At 34.6% G+C, this 15,295-nt stretch overlaps 3 protein-coding genes across 3 annotated transcripts in view; 1 reads left to right on the top strand and 2 right to left on the bottom strand.

Annotated features, from left to right (window-relative positions):
- Window positions 1-2,024, bottom strand: part of LOC107037855 (probable ribonuclease ZC3H12D) — a 39,453-nt gene extending 37,429 nt beyond the window's left edge. The window contains exon 1 of the mRNA XM_015256630.2: window positions 1,677-2,024. Coding sequence (XP_015112116.1) covers window positions 1,677-2,024 — 348 coding nt within the window. The remainder of the gene's footprint in view (window positions 1-1,676) is intronic.
- Window positions 2,025-4,585: 2,561 nt separating this feature from the next.
- Window positions 4,586-10,575, bottom strand: LOC107037925 (fatty-acid amide hydrolase 2). The gene is made up of 6 exons (XM_015256758.2): window positions 10,277-10,575; window positions 9,976-10,187; window positions 8,269-8,495; window positions 6,589-7,466; window positions 6,047-6,229; window positions 4,586-5,073 (listed from the first exon to the last, which is right to left on the bottom strand). The coding sequence occupies exons 1-6, from the start codon at window positions 10,301-10,303 to the stop codon at window positions 4,984-4,986; spliced, it is 1,617 nt and encodes a 538-aa protein (XP_015112244.1). The 5' UTR covers window positions 10,304-10,575; the 3' UTR covers window positions 4,586-4,983.
- A 69-nt stretch (window positions 10,576-10,644) lies between these two features.
- LOC107037926 (charged multivesicular body protein 1b) lies at window positions 10,645-14,794 on the top strand. Its single transcript, XM_015256759.1, has 4 exons — window positions 10,645-10,675; window positions 10,986-11,032; window positions 13,007-13,472; window positions 14,358-14,794. The coding sequence occupies exons 2-4, from the start codon at window positions 11,011-11,013 to the stop codon at window positions 14,470-14,472; spliced, it is 603 nt and encodes a 200-aa protein (XP_015112245.1). The 5' UTR covers window positions 10,645-10,675; window positions 10,986-11,010; the 3' UTR covers window positions 14,473-14,794.
- The last annotated feature ends 501 nt before the right edge of the window (window positions 14,795-15,295 follow it).

Below are 15,295 nucleotides of genomic sequence, written 5' to 3'. Positions count from 1 at the left end.
TTCGCCCCATGACGGGAATTATGTACAATTGTAATACATATATATCTGTGTACGTGTATTACGTGCGTCAGCGGGAGATAAACCCACTGGTGCCGGGATAACAAGTGGGTTATTGATTTCGTCCACTTTGCATAATTTTTAAAATTCATTCATCTTTATTCCATTTTATTTCATTTTATCGACTTCCGGGCTGAGGAAGTTATTTTAATCACAACGAAAATCGAAAATTGGGTTTTCGTTGTATCTTCACGTTTTGAGGTACACTGTTAGAAATTTTTTGAAATATCAGGGAAGATCTTATGGAAAATCTTATGAGGGTAACATTGCATCGGATTTCGTTTGAAATTTTCAACAACGACTAATTTTTTTCATTAAATTTTCGTACATGTTGTTGTTGACGAATCAGTTAATCAATTGAGTTGAAAATCTAATTCTTCTTTGCCCTAATATCGATTTCCTCGGGGATGACAAATCAATTCGAATTCGCCACATTTATCGATAATTGAGATTTTTGCACATTTTAACTAATTTTTTTTATTTGTACAGAAAATAGATTGCGATATAACTCGAGGCTGACGGAATTCCGATGAAAATCGTCTCAACTGTTGTTCATTTATCCGCATAAAACTTTCCGAATTTGAGTTTTTTTCCGTAATCAATGAAGGAAAGGCAATTGTACAGTACAAAAATCTGGCGTGGACTTCCTGAGACACCGATTAGTGTTGAATTAACACCAGATTTTACATGCGAAGTCCTATAGTGCGGCGCAATTTTAGCACCGCAACTCCACACCAAAAACGGTGTGGACTCATTGGGACACCGGGCGGTGTTAATTTAACATCAAATTTTTCACCGCGTGATCGGGAAGTTATGGTTCTACCCGTACACTTCGCGACATTTCGATAATTCAGATTTTTACTTATTTTAACTAATTTTTTATGTGGATACGTCTGTTTTCATTATGGGGGGGATTTAGGGAAAAAGTCCTTATGGTTCCTTATCGACAGTGGCGCCATCTATCAGAATTCTAGAAGATTCTAGATTTTTCTAGAATATTACAAATTTTTCTAGCAAATTCCAGATTTTTCTATGAAAGTTTACATTTTTCTAGAAAATTCTCCGCTTTTTTTTTATAAATAAATTACAATTTTGAGGGATCCTTAGCGCTGATCGGCAAAAGACGGACAGTTATTTATGATTGTACATAACAATTGAACCGTATCGTGATTATAAAAAACGCCTTATCATGACGAGACGGTGCGAAATCCCGAATTCTTCTAATATACCTAAATAAATATATACAATGAAAAAGTATGATGTTCAGTGAAGAAAAGGGAAGACCATAGACGCATCCACGTAAAATTACGGCTGATCTCAAAGATACAGCCACTCGCAGATTTTTTTATTTGTACAGAAAATAGATTGCGAGATAGATTGAGGCTGACTGAATTCTGAAGAAAATCGTCTCAACTGCTGTTCATTTATCCGCATAAAACGTTCAGAATTTGCATTCTTATCCCTAATGAATAACGGAAAGGCAATTGGTCGGGAAGTTATTGGTTCGACCCGTAACGGCTCACACCCACTCCACCCCACCGGCAGTGGGAGCGGGCGACCAACAGCCCATTCGAATTTTTTCATTTCTCCAATTAATGACTTGATTTTCTCAAACTCACCTGAACCCTCGCGACAACGTCAGGGGAGAGAGATGGTGCACAGTGTCTCGCTTCATCCGGCAATGATGTATTGTGCTCCTTATCCCCACCACTGTCTCCTCCCACGTCCACACCGATAAAATAACCGGAAAGGGTAACGGATAGCTCAAGTGGTACGAGCACTTGATTTTCATTCCATGTGGCACTATCATTATCCGGTGGTGGTTCGTTATCGCTCAGGATAATGTCATTATCATTATCGCACGATAATGATAGACGTACACCGAATAGACGTTCAATTGTACTGGCCTGATCCTTGAGTTGCTTCAGGCACCTGCGGTCAATGCGAATCCGCGGGACCTCGCCCATTTCTCTGACATTGCCAGAATTATTTCTCAACTTGGGTGTTTTTTTTATATTTTTTTCAATTTTAAATTCTCACATTTTGTGCTATTTATTGGAAATTAAGGCGGGCTTCTATTTTTAATTCCTCGGGGTTAAGTAATATCCAGCATCTGATTGACCAACTCGCGCGCTTCTCATGGACACACAGACACATGGATGAACCCGTGTTCTCGGTGTCGAGATGAATCGCTTGACGGAAACTCACGGGGAATTCCGTTCGGGCCCTCCGGTGCGCTCTTGACGGTCTGACAGTTACTGAAACGACAGTAGCGTAGCGGAACTGTTGGATAGGATGTGTGGTACGTTCACTCCACTGTGTGGAATCTCGTCAACACGCGTTCTCACAGACGCGAGATGACTATTACGTGTGTATTTCTCGCGGTATCTTAATAACGCGCATGTTGGGCGGCTAACGCATGCGCTGGGAATTGAATAGAGCTCAATAAGTAAACATGGATTCGTATTCATTCAATTGGATGCACATTGATTGGGGGAGATTCGGGGGGATTTTGGCATTTGCATCGGATCTTTGGGTCATCTGAAGGGAAGATCTGAGGGAGTATGAATAGGACTTCCTGCCGAGGTTTTTAAGACCTGAGAACTCAACACCTGGGGGAATACGCTGGCTTTATTGGAGTCTTGAATGCAGGCGCAATCACAGTTGTCAATAATAGTTTTATCTTTTTGTGTATGCAGTAAAACTCGGGAACTTTAACTTGCAGAAATGAATCAAAAGCATTCGATTATTTCGTTGCACTACTTTTAAAATTCAACTTTTTCAATTCTTTCGGCTCCCGGATTTTTCCCCCTGACAAAAATTCCCCCGGAAACGAATTCCCGAAATTATTTCCCGTTACGAATGTAAAAAACAATTACACAAATATACGTTCCCAACGTCAATTTTATTTATTACATCCTTCAATCTCATGGAGAGAAATGTTCAGTAAAAATTCGTAAAGACGGAACTCACAATGCGCGCACCGATTACGAAATTAACTCAAGAAATTTAAGTGACGGTATTGTAATTTTCCACAAGAGATTCAGATAAAAATGACGGAACGGTATGGAAAAATTCCGTGACAGTTCCGTGAAAGTTCCTACAAGACGAGGGATTTTTTTCCACGGGAAAATTTTCTGGGGAATTTTTTCCGGGAAATTTCTTTGGGGGAAAAAAATCCGGTTACCATTCTTTCAACTAATCTACACTGTTAAATTTTTTTTAATTTGCGCGGTAGATGCATTTGAATTTTCAGTGTTGTGAATTTGAGGTTCACTTCAAAATCAAATCATTCATGGAATCTCTTGTTCAACTTGGAAATCCAAGAAAATTTGGGTTTTCCTGAATTTTCACATTTTTCATCGTCATGGCCCATGGGGATCTGACAATTGTAGAGTTCGATAAGAAAACATGAATTCATATGCACATTGATTAGGCAGATTCTCTAGAATTCGGGTATTTGTATCACATTCTTGTTTCATCTGATTGAATATCAATAGGACAGCCTGTCGAGCTTTCCAAGACCTGAGAACTCGACACCTCGGAGAATACGCAGGCTATATCGAAGTCTTGAATGCAGACCCAATCACATTTATCAACAATACTTTTATCGTTCGTAAAAAAGCACTAAAACTCGGGAACTTTCGCAGGAATGAACCGGGAGTACGCGATTATTTCGTAGCACTACTTTAAAAACTAATTTTCCAATTCTTTCAACTGGTCTACACTGTTAGATTTTTTTTTCATTTGCGCGGTAGATGCATTTCAATTCTAAATGTTGGAAATTTGAATTCAATTTAAAATAAAATCGTTTAAAAATGGGGTTTCCCACGCGAGACGATTATTGAGATTTCAATGACGCCGTGAATTCTCAAACCCATTGTGAAAATTAAACGTCACATTCAATTCAGTTTTCAATGAATTTAAAATTCAGAAAGACAGTTACCAGATTTTGATTCTCATGGGGAGCTTAAAATTGTAATTTCATTAAATACTCCCGAATTTGGCGGATTTTTCAGTATAATACAATATAATAAAAAATATCAAAATGTGATGTGAATGAGCCGTTGTCAAAAAATTAAAGATTTTTTTTTACCTGAAACTTTAGGACTAATTTTGAATTCGTGTAGTTCTCTCTTCTCAACCTCTCATAAATTTCACACATTTCATAGTTTCAATAATTTTTTAACAATTTTTAACACATGAATGAAATGAAAATGAAACCAGTGAATATAAATATGAAATTCCGTAGCGAAGTGATCAAACGGTTCAAGTCAATTTGGTCTTCAGTTGAGTTTTCCATAAATATTTCCGAATTTAAGGGAGATAGCGAAATTTTCATAATAACATTCTTTGTAGAGCAAATTGAGTGCTACTAAAAAGGTTATGAGAACAATTTTGCTATCTCCCTGAGATTTCGAGATTTCATTGAAAACTGGCCAATAGCCAAAACTGGCTTAAACTGTTTGACCACTTCGCTACTGAGTTAATTCTTGGGTTTTGGGGAATTAGTCCACAACTCAAATTGTTTCTCTTTTTAATACAATGTTTATTTCCAATTAGAGAATTCACTTGCACCAGAGCCACCATATTTGACACCAATCGATAATAAATAACACTATTTATGGATAAAAGATTCGTAATCAGAATTAATATCGTACCATTAATTAAGTTATTGAATTCAAGGGAGATTGCGCCTCTATGACCATGAGAAATAAAATATGAATATACAGATATAATGAGATATTAAAAAATACACACATCTATATGGGACTATTTAATTCAGGGGGAAATGATTTTGGTACATTAGGGTGATCGATTTTGAGCCCAAAAAATATCTAAAAAATTCTTTTTTCTGTTAATCACAAGTACTTTGTGGTAAGAAGTGCGGAGATTGTGTCATTATTGTTTTGATTTTTGATGGGTTTAAGAGGGGGGCACCCATCCACCAAATGTCTTCTCGAGTTCTTTTGCTACGGCGATGCAAAGGTGATCCTGATGTGGCGCTGCTACGATCTATTCAAGATGAATTGATAATAGATTCAATGATGATGAAGTTTATTCGTTAAGGATATCCAAGTACTTTGGCTATTTTTTGTCCAGTGAAATGCTTTTCTACAGTGATTTTATTGTTTAAACTTTGAAGGTTTGAATTTGAATCTCGATATTGAACCGTTAGAAAACATTTTAAAAATATGAAAAAAATGGAAAGTTTACTTTTAACTCTAGTCTGATCACCAAAAGCGACCCTGCAACTTTGGTCACCTCCGCGGGGTTCGTCGCCGTGTTATTTAGGCTTTAGCATTGCCGAATTCACTCTACACTGTCCGGACGCGTTTAGCGAGTTTCCGGCAACGTCGCGTCAAGGGCAATTGCATTTAACATGAGAAAAAATAATTCTTCCGTTCGAAATAATTTGTTTTCTTTAGGAATTTCAGGAAATGTGTTGTTCTAAAAATTATAATTTTTTAGACACTCCAATTGACAAAATCAATTTTTTTTGTAAATTTTTTCGGTTAGCCAGTCAATTGTAATTATAGAAAAACGACGCGCGGCAGTCTTTCCCTGACAGTGTGACCAATCTAGGGTTAAAGGAAGATTGATGACATAATTTAAACTTTGCAATTTTTGAAAATTAGCAGTATTTTCTATAAATAATTTATAAACAATGAATTTTCCACCATAAAAATGATTTGTTCGGACTCATATCAAATTTATTCATATTCAAAGTTTTACCAGAACTCGATTTTGTGCCTAAAAAAATTAAGTTTCAGAAAGTTTAAACAATTTCAATTACCTATTAATAAACAACAAATGTTTAATAAAATAATAACTGTGTGCAAAATTTAATTTGAATGAGGCTGCACGATGTTTTTCAAAATTTTCTCACGCAATTTAATGGACAAAGGTGATCAAACTGTAAAAATATTTATTCTCAATTGGATACCCTTAATTGGTTGTATTTTGATTTTATTTTCGTTTAATTTACCTGTACACCGATGGGCAGGCCTTCACTATCGAGACCCAGAGGTACTTGGCACGTTGGTAATCGCAGAACATTGAAGAGGCACCAGTAGCCAAAGTTGTATGGCCTGAAGAAGTATGAGTAGTGGTAGCTAGCTGGGAACGGTGACGATGGGTAGACGAGAACTCCATTGTCACCCAGTTTTTTCTAATGAAGAAAAGATTCATTAATTTTTATAATTAAGGCATTTTTATTTGATGGTTGATATTCTTCTGTTACTGAAAAGGAAAAGATTTTTAAGTAACAATAATTAAAGAATTATTCACACTAAATAAGAATAATTAAGAACAATTAATAAGCATAATTAAGAATTATTATTATTAATCATTATTAACAATAATTGGAGAATTGTTATTTAATTATTGTTGATTTAATCTTCTCCTATTGTTGAACGATTTTAATTGCAATAAATATCATAAATTATTGGAGAAATAGTGAACCCCCAAGAAGGATTAAAACATTGTGTCATCTGTGATAAAAAAAAAACCATAAAAATTGTTTCATACCACTAGATACTCCTTCATCTCAGCCGTGACACCCTCAGCCCATTCACTATTCTCCTTCGGGAAAAAGTCCTCATCGATGAGTTTAAGTACTGCCGCAAACGTAATCTCCGATTTATTCGTCAACAATTTGACCAATTCCGCAGACGCACTAGTTCTCGACTGTCGATTCATGATATCAGACTTGAAATCAGCCCCCTCCTGCGTCATCCAGTATCTCCAGAGTCTGTAACTGTATTCAGACCCTGGTAGTTTGATCTTCTGTACAGACTCTGCAACATCTTCGAAGTGTTGAACAACTTTGGTGAGTGCAGCTCGCATCTCCGGATTTATTTTGCTCGCTCGCAGGTCCCCAGAGCCCTCTTGATAGAATACTCTGAGTTTTTTAACGTCTACTGGTGTGTCTAGCTTCTCTTTAAGATCTTTATCCATTATCATGATTTTTAGTAGAGGCAGGAGATCGTCGGCACGTTTGCAGATCGGCCCAGTCTCGGCCATTGAATTGCCAAAGTCAACGGTTCTGAGTCCAATTCCTTTGAGCGGTGTTGTTCCTTCACTCGGTTTGAGTCCAAACACTCCGTTGAAAAATGCTGGCATTCTTATCGATCCACCAATGTCACTTCCGACTGAAAATGGCACTCCACATGCTGCTGTCACCGCAGCATCTCCACCACTACTACCCCCAACTGCTCTTGTCGTGTTGTAGGGATTGTTCGTTTGTCCGTAAACCATGTTCCTCGATTCGACCCAGAGATTCATCTCTGGTATATTCGTTTTCGCAATGAGAATGGCGCCGGATTCTTTGACGTTGGCGATTACCGTTGCGTCTTGGGTGGATCTGTGGCCTTTTCTTGCCACCATTCCCATTGAATGAAGAAGACCTGGGAAATGTTCGTCTTTATTGATCGATTGGGGCACTATTTGGGGAGAAGGGATTCGCAATTTGATTAGGGGATGTCGAGTTCAGAGTGTTTGCATATTGGGAATTTATTTCGTTAAGAAATGGGTTCAGAAGGAAATGTGAAGAGATGTTTATCTTTACAAGCGTCATCAAAATTGTTAAAAATTTCAGGATTAAATTTCCGGTACACTTTTTGAAAAATTTCATTTGGTATTAGGTTGTCTGAAATTTCAACGAATTTCGTCATTGAACATTCGGCATTTTAGGCAAAAACCAATGAAAATTGGAATTTTAGTTCAATTATTTTATGAAAATAAAATTAAAGTGCAAACTGGGATTTTGAGGGACTAAACTGAAAAATGGAAATATCTCTGAAGCTTCATACGAACGGGTATGCATATTTTGATTGATTGAGACAGACAATACCGAGACAAATATTATGAAAAAAAAAAATATTGAAATTGATCGGATAGTTTTCGAAATATTTGTGAAAAACGATTGAGAAACAAATGGCGACTTTTCCAAAAAGGCTCGACAAATTGAGCTGAAATTGACCTCAGAGTTATACCTCATTAATACCTATCATCCGACAAATTTTTAATTTTCTAAAAATAATTTTAGTCCTTTAATTGTTCGATTTTCTAAAAGTTGACCACCAGATACATTTCAGACCATTCTACGTAATTTCCAAGCAAAATTAGAAAATTTAAAAATAGAACGATTGCAATGCTTCCATTCGGAAGTATAAAAGAAAAATCCACCCATTCCATTTTTCACATTACCTTTCGCTTCATTACTCTCTTTAGTAGTGAACGGTACTCCCAACAGTGGCTTTGTTATTTTGAGTATGTCAATGTCAATATCACACGCCAGTAATTCATCGACTTTTCTCGCCTCCTTTATCGCTTCCCCGTACCTCTCATCCACAATGACATTCATCAAACAATTCACCTCCTTGCATCTCTCTATGAATGCATTAACGACTGTTTGACAAGATACTCTCTTATTCCTTGAACATAAACAAGAAAATATGAATTCATCTTATTATCATGGTGTGGATTTAATTTGAGTTTGTATATTATTAAGAAATTTAGATAGATTAGACTCAATTCCTATTCTTATCAGTACTTTATTAGTTGATGAATTGTTGTTATTATTTGGGCCCAACAACGTCTGTTGCATTAATTATTCAACTGACCACCTTCTGTTGAATTAAAGTTGTAGAATCAATATCACGTAATATAAGAAATATAAATAATCCTTTCCGTTATGTATTCTTTTAAACTTTTGAAAATCGATTGACCCACGATAACTATAAAAAAAGTTCTGAATTGATTGAATGATGGCTTAAAACATTTGTTTAGATGTCCTTTCGACCGAGTTCGAAGGTGAAGGCGATAGCAATAATCGTTATTTTGATTTATTTAAAAATCTGAAAAAATTTTGCATTTTTTGAAAATCAGAATTCCAGGGATATCGTTGAATATCGTGCTTCAAATGAATTCAATCATGGCTTAAAATGTTTGTTGTAATGCCATTAAGTCGAAGTTGAAAGATATAATAATTACGATAGCTATATTGGTTGATTTGATTTTACTGATGTTCGTTGAAAATTTCGAATTCTTCATGAATTCCCCTGATAGTGGGCTTTCTGATGATTTCTTCAAATGTGATGTTTCAAATTCATTTAAGTATATGTAAATAAAATTTTGCTATTAACTTTTTATCGAAGGGTTGAGGGGAGAGATAGAACAGTAAAAAATACAAGCGGTTGTATAGAAGAAAGGAATAATAATAAGAATAATGATGATGACAACATTCAATTAAGTTGGAAATCTGACAAAATTAATTGAAAAAAAATCTTATTCAATTTGATAAAACAAAATAAGCAATGAATTATACAGGATAGAAAAAAATGATGTGCCAAATACCCATCCCGAAGCGTATTGTTAATTTATCAACAAAAATCACAATTTAACAGAAAAACCTAGCGAATTCGCTAGACAATTGTATTCAATTTCTATTGAACTTTCTATTAGTTTTTGGCCTATATGACTAATTCGATTGAGATATTTTCCATAGAATTTCCTTGGCTCAAATTTTTCAAGTTTTGTTTGATTTTCTTGATGAGAAGGAGAGAAAAATAGAATGAAAAAAATTTAGGAAATTTGAGCCGAGTAAATTCTATAATAAATATCTGAAGAGAATAAGTTGTATCGCTTTCTATTGACTTTTTCTATTGAATATTTTCTGTTGAACATCAATATCAATAGAATCACCTAAAAACTAATAGAAAGTTCAATAGAAATCCAATAGAATTTTCCAGCGAATTCTCTAGTTTTTTCTATTAAATTTTTTCGTGCGTGCTCCCACCTGTTACACATTATGTTTATTTAATTCGATCCTGTAATTGGTTGTGTGCTGTTGGCTCTTTATGGAATGAAAATGAAATGAAACGAAATGAAATGGTAAATAAAAACCAAATGTACCTGATTTTCTCGGCCAATGTTATAGCACTCTCCAGCAGTATTGGATTTTTAATTGGGGGAACTTTTTCCTCCTTTCCATTATAGTAAAGTCCAAACACAAAATCAATAACGCAGTCAAATACATAATGTAATTGTACCACAATGCAACGTAGCAGAGTGCAGAATAATTTCTTTGATGTTTCCATCATTGTTTCACCCTCCAGCCTATTCACCTGGAAATTTATTCACCATTCTTGGTGAGGCGACAAAAACTCGTTTGCAGTGACATAAAAAAGTGACTATTCTGACTTTTGAACTTTACCTGATGATTTGGTATGGATGTACACATTTTTTTCCTCTATACAATGTGAGAATAAATGATTCGATGGATGTATGCACTTTATGATGACAGATCAATGCACACGGTGCATTGATTTACCTCGATGATTCGAATAATCGATGTCGTTTTAGAGAGTTGTGCACCAGACAGGCTGGGCGAAAAATGTTAATCACTATTTACCGAAGAAACTTGTTTGAGGTTTTTTTGCATAGTTTAAATAAACGAACTAGTTTGCTATAGATGACAGGCAGAAAATATGTCGCCAAAGCGCACCCTGCATTTTGCTCCTCCAGGGAAATGGAAATTCCAGGGGTGGGAATAGTTAACGAGAGATGTCAGCACTGGGGAATTCCACTGCTGGGTGTTCTTGTCAGGTGCACAGTTGAGTTTTTGTCAATAACAAATTTTTTCTTTTGTAGTTTATTCGGTCCCTCGATTTTCATTAGGAAATAGTCATTGCTAGACAAGTTTTTGCTTTGAGTTTAGAGTATTCTGACTGCCAGACTTGGTGTACTGCTAGCTTGGATAATTTTCTTGATGACACATAGCCTCCAGTGTGTGTTGATCTCGTTTGTGAACAACATTCACTGTCATTAGATTGACAGCCTTCACTGCCTCATTATTTTTCAGCAACACAGCTCTATGTGTTAGCTGTATTATTTTTGTTTTTTCGGTGGTTTTTATTATCCAGCACAACGGGGGCCGAACAATCAGCGATGTCCGTCTCACAGATGGAGAGTATCCTTTTTTCAAATTGCGATTAGAAGAGGATGAGGTAAATGGATCATGTTGATTCATTGATATTTGCTGATTCAATGATGAGATTGAGGTTAATTAAAACTCATTTTGAAGTGTCGGAAAATACTTTCAAAATGATAAAAAAGTTGTTGAATTCCACTCTGCCAATGTCGAGTAATTGACGGTTGAAAGTGAATCATTTTACTCCCTCTCCTTTAATAACAAATCATTTACCTCCAGGTTATGTCATAGTTGTTATTAATTCCCTAATAACTATCAATTGCTTAATATTTCTAAGAACTTATTAAAAATAGGAGAATTCAATTGACTTTTTAAATGAGAACCTGAATTTTGGTTAATTTATAAGAGAGATAAAGAATTTCATAAATGATTTTACTTTTAATTGAAATTTAGTTAATTGAACTTTACTCATTTTGAAGTGTGAGAAACTACCTTCAAAACGAAGAAAAAGAGTCACTCAGTTTTACTCTCCCAATCTCGAGTAATTGATGATTGAATATGAATAATTTTACGTCCTCTCCTTTAGTAATAAATCCTTCACATCCAGATTATGTCATTGTTATGATCAATTCCCTGTGAACTATCAGTTCTTTAATATTTTTGACAACTTTTTGAAATTTGTGAAAATTCTATCAATTTTTGAAATGAGAAACTGGATTTTGTTGAATTCTAAAATAGATAAAGAATTCCATGAAAGATTTTACTTGCAATTCAATTTTAATTAATTGAATTTTACTCATTTTGAAGCGTGAAAAAATACCTTCAAAATGAAAAGAAAAATCGTTCAACTTCGCTCTGTCAATCTCGAGTAATTGATGATCGAAAATGCATCATTACCCCTCCAATAACAAATCCTTCACATCTAGATATTGTCACAGTTATGATCAGTTCCCTAAAAACTATCGATTCTATGATAACAGGAAAATTTTAAATAACAAATTCAATCAAATCAATTGAGTTATCATTCATTTTCTTGTTATCAGTATAAAATAATATTTTTATTCAGAGGATCCTTACTCTTTGAAGCATTGGGTGAATCTGCAGCTATCGTTCGGCTTCTTGATGTTCAATATTAAAACTTAGATAATAATAGCGAAGTCAAGGTTTGAAATGAAAAGATAAAAATTTGAATAATAGCGATTTTTCAGTTTATTGTTTAGAATGAATTTTTAGTCATACAAAAGAGAAGAATCCGAAGGACAGAGAGAAAAAGATCGACATTCGATCGACGCAAAAAAAGAATGAAAAATAGAAAAATTAATTTAATGATTTTTATTCTGAATCGATGGTTGCGATGAAAATGAGAAGAAAGGCCAAAATGAATAGATCGTCTCGCAGATTTCAGTACGAACCAATAATTGAATATATTATATTGTTTATATTCACTATGATTTTATTTCACAATTTCAGTTTTATAATGCAAAAAATAAATTAAATTCTTAAATAATTATTTGAAAATCTGTCCTTGCACGGAACTGCGCGCTTAAAACGTAATAAACAATTCGCAGTTTATCGACCGTTAAGCTACGAAATCCGATTTGAAATGTAAGCCTAGGGTAGCAAGAATATTTCTTGTCTAAATTTTACTTCGATCTTAATCAGTTGTACGTCGGGCACGATAACGTAACTGATTCCGAAGTTACGAATGCGTGATTGACCCAAGGAGCTCAATCAAATTGACATGCTCTTTTGGAACTGAAAACGAGATTAAAGACGTATTTTAAAAGAATGAATTTAGTGGCCGAAATGACAGTGCAATTGCGCTACATTTGCGATTATGGAGATTTCAAGAACTCGCGTGGCGCATTAGCCCGGGAATTTGAGCTGCATCGGCAGCAACTCAACGTGAGATTGGCAACGAATAAGTCGAATTTATTGGAGAAATAAAATTTTGAATGAAAATCATCGTGAAATAAATTCTAAACATGACAATTCCTTAATATTTTGGAATAGAAAATTTATTCAATCTGAAGTTCGCTGTGAAAGAGCTCGAGCGAAATTCTAAAAAATGCGAGAAAGAGGAGAAAGTGGAGAAGGCAAAGGTGAAGAAAGCCATTCAGAAAGGGAATATGGAGGGTGCGAGGATACACGCTGAGAATGCCATTCGCCAGAAGAATCAGGCACTCAATTATTTGAGGATGAGTGCGAGGGTGGATGCTGTTGCCAGCAGAGTACAGACAGCTCTGACGACGAGGAAAGTCACACAGTCGATGGCTGGAGTCGTCAAGGCCATGGATGCAGCCATGAAGTCCATGAATCTTGAGAAAATTTCCAATCTCATGGATAAATTCGAGAGTCAGTTTGAGGATTTGGATGTACAGAGCTCGTACATGGAGAATGCAATGTCTCAGACGACTACCACGAGTGTTCCTCAGGCTGATGTGGACTCATTGATGCAACAGGTTGCTGATGAAGCTGGGTACGTTAAATTATTTATTATCATTTTTCATTTTTGTTATTTATTTCGTAATTATTCATTTTTCAAAATTCAATAAGAAAACTTAATCTTGAAATTTCAAGTGAAAAAAACTACAATTTTTTTAACAAAGACTAATTCAGGTGGAATTTCTGGGTTGTTATTAACAAATCAATTAATTTTCTAGAATAATAAATAAAATTTAAATGTTCAGGTGCCAAAATTTACTGAAAATTGTGGAAATTCAATCAATTTTTGAAATGAGAAACTGGTTTTTATCCATTCGTTCGCCTAATAGACAAAAGAGAATTGAAAACCATTGTATGAAACATGAATAAACGAATCATAATTGTCCAAATCATTTAGGTCAGAAGAAAATAGAATAATTCTAATTTCTTAATATTGCGTTTACTAAGGTTTTCTTCGAACAAAGTTGATTAGTTTTAATGTCTAGAATGATGAGATTACCTCACATTTTTGGCGTTAAGGATAGGAGAATCTGAATGCAATATAGTGAAAATGATGATCGGTTTTTCCACTTTGAACAAATAATATTAATATCCAAATACAAAATTTCTGATATGAATAACAAGAAGCTGTGACTCAATATTCAAAATGAGGTTTTAATTTTTAATTTGGTGCTGAAAACACGAGATGACAATATTCTAAGCACGGAATTATATTGATGAGATGAACAGCAGATTAATTGAATTACCGTGTGAACTAACTAAAAATTGATAACAGTATGGCCACGCACTTTTATAAATATTTCCCTGAATTATTTTACTTCGAATTGAATTTTAATTCACAACATTGAAAATTTAAATGCAGTTTTCGCTTGTTTAAAAAAAAAAATTAACGATTTAATAATTTCAATTTGTCTTGCAGATTGGAACTGAACATGGAGCTTCCATCAGGCCAACTTGGAAGCATTGGCACGTCAACAGCTGTCAGTCAGGAGCAGGACGAACTCACACAACGACTGGCACGTTTAAGAGAGTAACAGAACTGTTGTGATACAGTATATTTTGATTAACTCATTCGATCCAAATACAATATGAAAAGAAATATATCTTTACTGTGTAATATAACATATTATTTTATCGAGAAACAATTAACATTAATTTTGCATTATGCAGTTTATTACTTTCGAGTATGGGAGTAGGATTTATCAGGCTGTTGACCCTTTTTGTATTTACATGAATCACATTAAGACGAAATTTTAAAAGCATCGAGGGAAGAACCCTGCGAATTGAATCTTTCTTGAGAAAATAACAGGAGGAGCTTGTATAAAATACAATTAAATGATTTGATTTGCTTGATTACATGATTGTTTATTCTTTATCGCCGAATATTCCACAAGATTGAGAAAGCAATATTGAGAAATGATGATTTTCTTAATTATTTGACTGTAGACAACATTTGAAAAGTCTTCATTCCGTTTACTATTTATTCTCATAGTGTATTTCTCTTATCAGACGGCTGACCCGTTCGGTATTCACATAAATCAAATTAAGACGAAATTTTAGAATTATCGAGGGAAGAACATTCGGAATTAATTCCTTTCTGGGAAAATAATAGGAGAATCTTATATAAAATACAACTACATGATTGAACTAAATTAATGACATGATTTTTCCTTGTTTATCATCAATATTCCGCATAGTAAAGTAAGAAAACCTTCAAAAATGATAACTTTCTTAATTATTTGACTTTAATCAACATTTGAAAAGTCTTCATTCAGTTTACTCTTTACTCTCATAGTTTATTCTTCTTATCAGGCGTCAGATCAGTTTTTTATTTACAGAAATCAAACTAAGAAGAAG

Source organism: Diachasma alloeum, unplaced genomic scaffold, assembly GCF_001412515.2.
Source record: "Diachasma alloeum isolate Michigan unplaced genomic scaffold, Dall2.0 Dall_scaffold_00271, whole genome shotgun sequence".
NCBI lineage: Eukaryota > Metazoa > Arthropoda > Insecta > Hymenoptera > Braconidae > Diachasma > Diachasma alloeum.
Note: the sequence above shows the minus strand (reverse complement) of the source record. Positions and strands in the feature narration are given on the sequence as shown.

Bases quoted from the DNA above. Each gene is read 5' to 3' on its own strand.
- LOC107037926 (XM_015256759.1), top strand. From the start codon at position 11,011: ATGTCCGTCTCACAGATGGAGA. The intron at 11,033-13,006 runs GTATCCTTTTTT...ATTTTGGAATAG, and splicing joins GTCCGTCTCACAGATGGAGA to AAAATTTATTCAATCTGAAG. The intron at 13,473-14,357 runs GTACGTTAAATT...TTTGTCTTGCAG, and splicing joins CAGGTTGCTGATGAAGCTGG to ATTGGAACTGAACATGGAGC.
- LOC107037925 (XM_015256758.2), bottom strand. From the start codon at position 10,303: ATGTGTACATCCATACCAAATCATCAG. The intron at 10,188-10,276 runs GTAAAGTTCAAA...ATAAATTTCCAG, and splicing joins CATCCATACCAAATCATCAG to GTGAATAGGCTGGAGGGTGA. The intron at 5,074-6,046 runs GTAAATTAAACG...CATCTTGAATAG, and splicing joins GCCTGCCCATCGGTGTACAG to ATCGTAGCAGCGCCACATCA.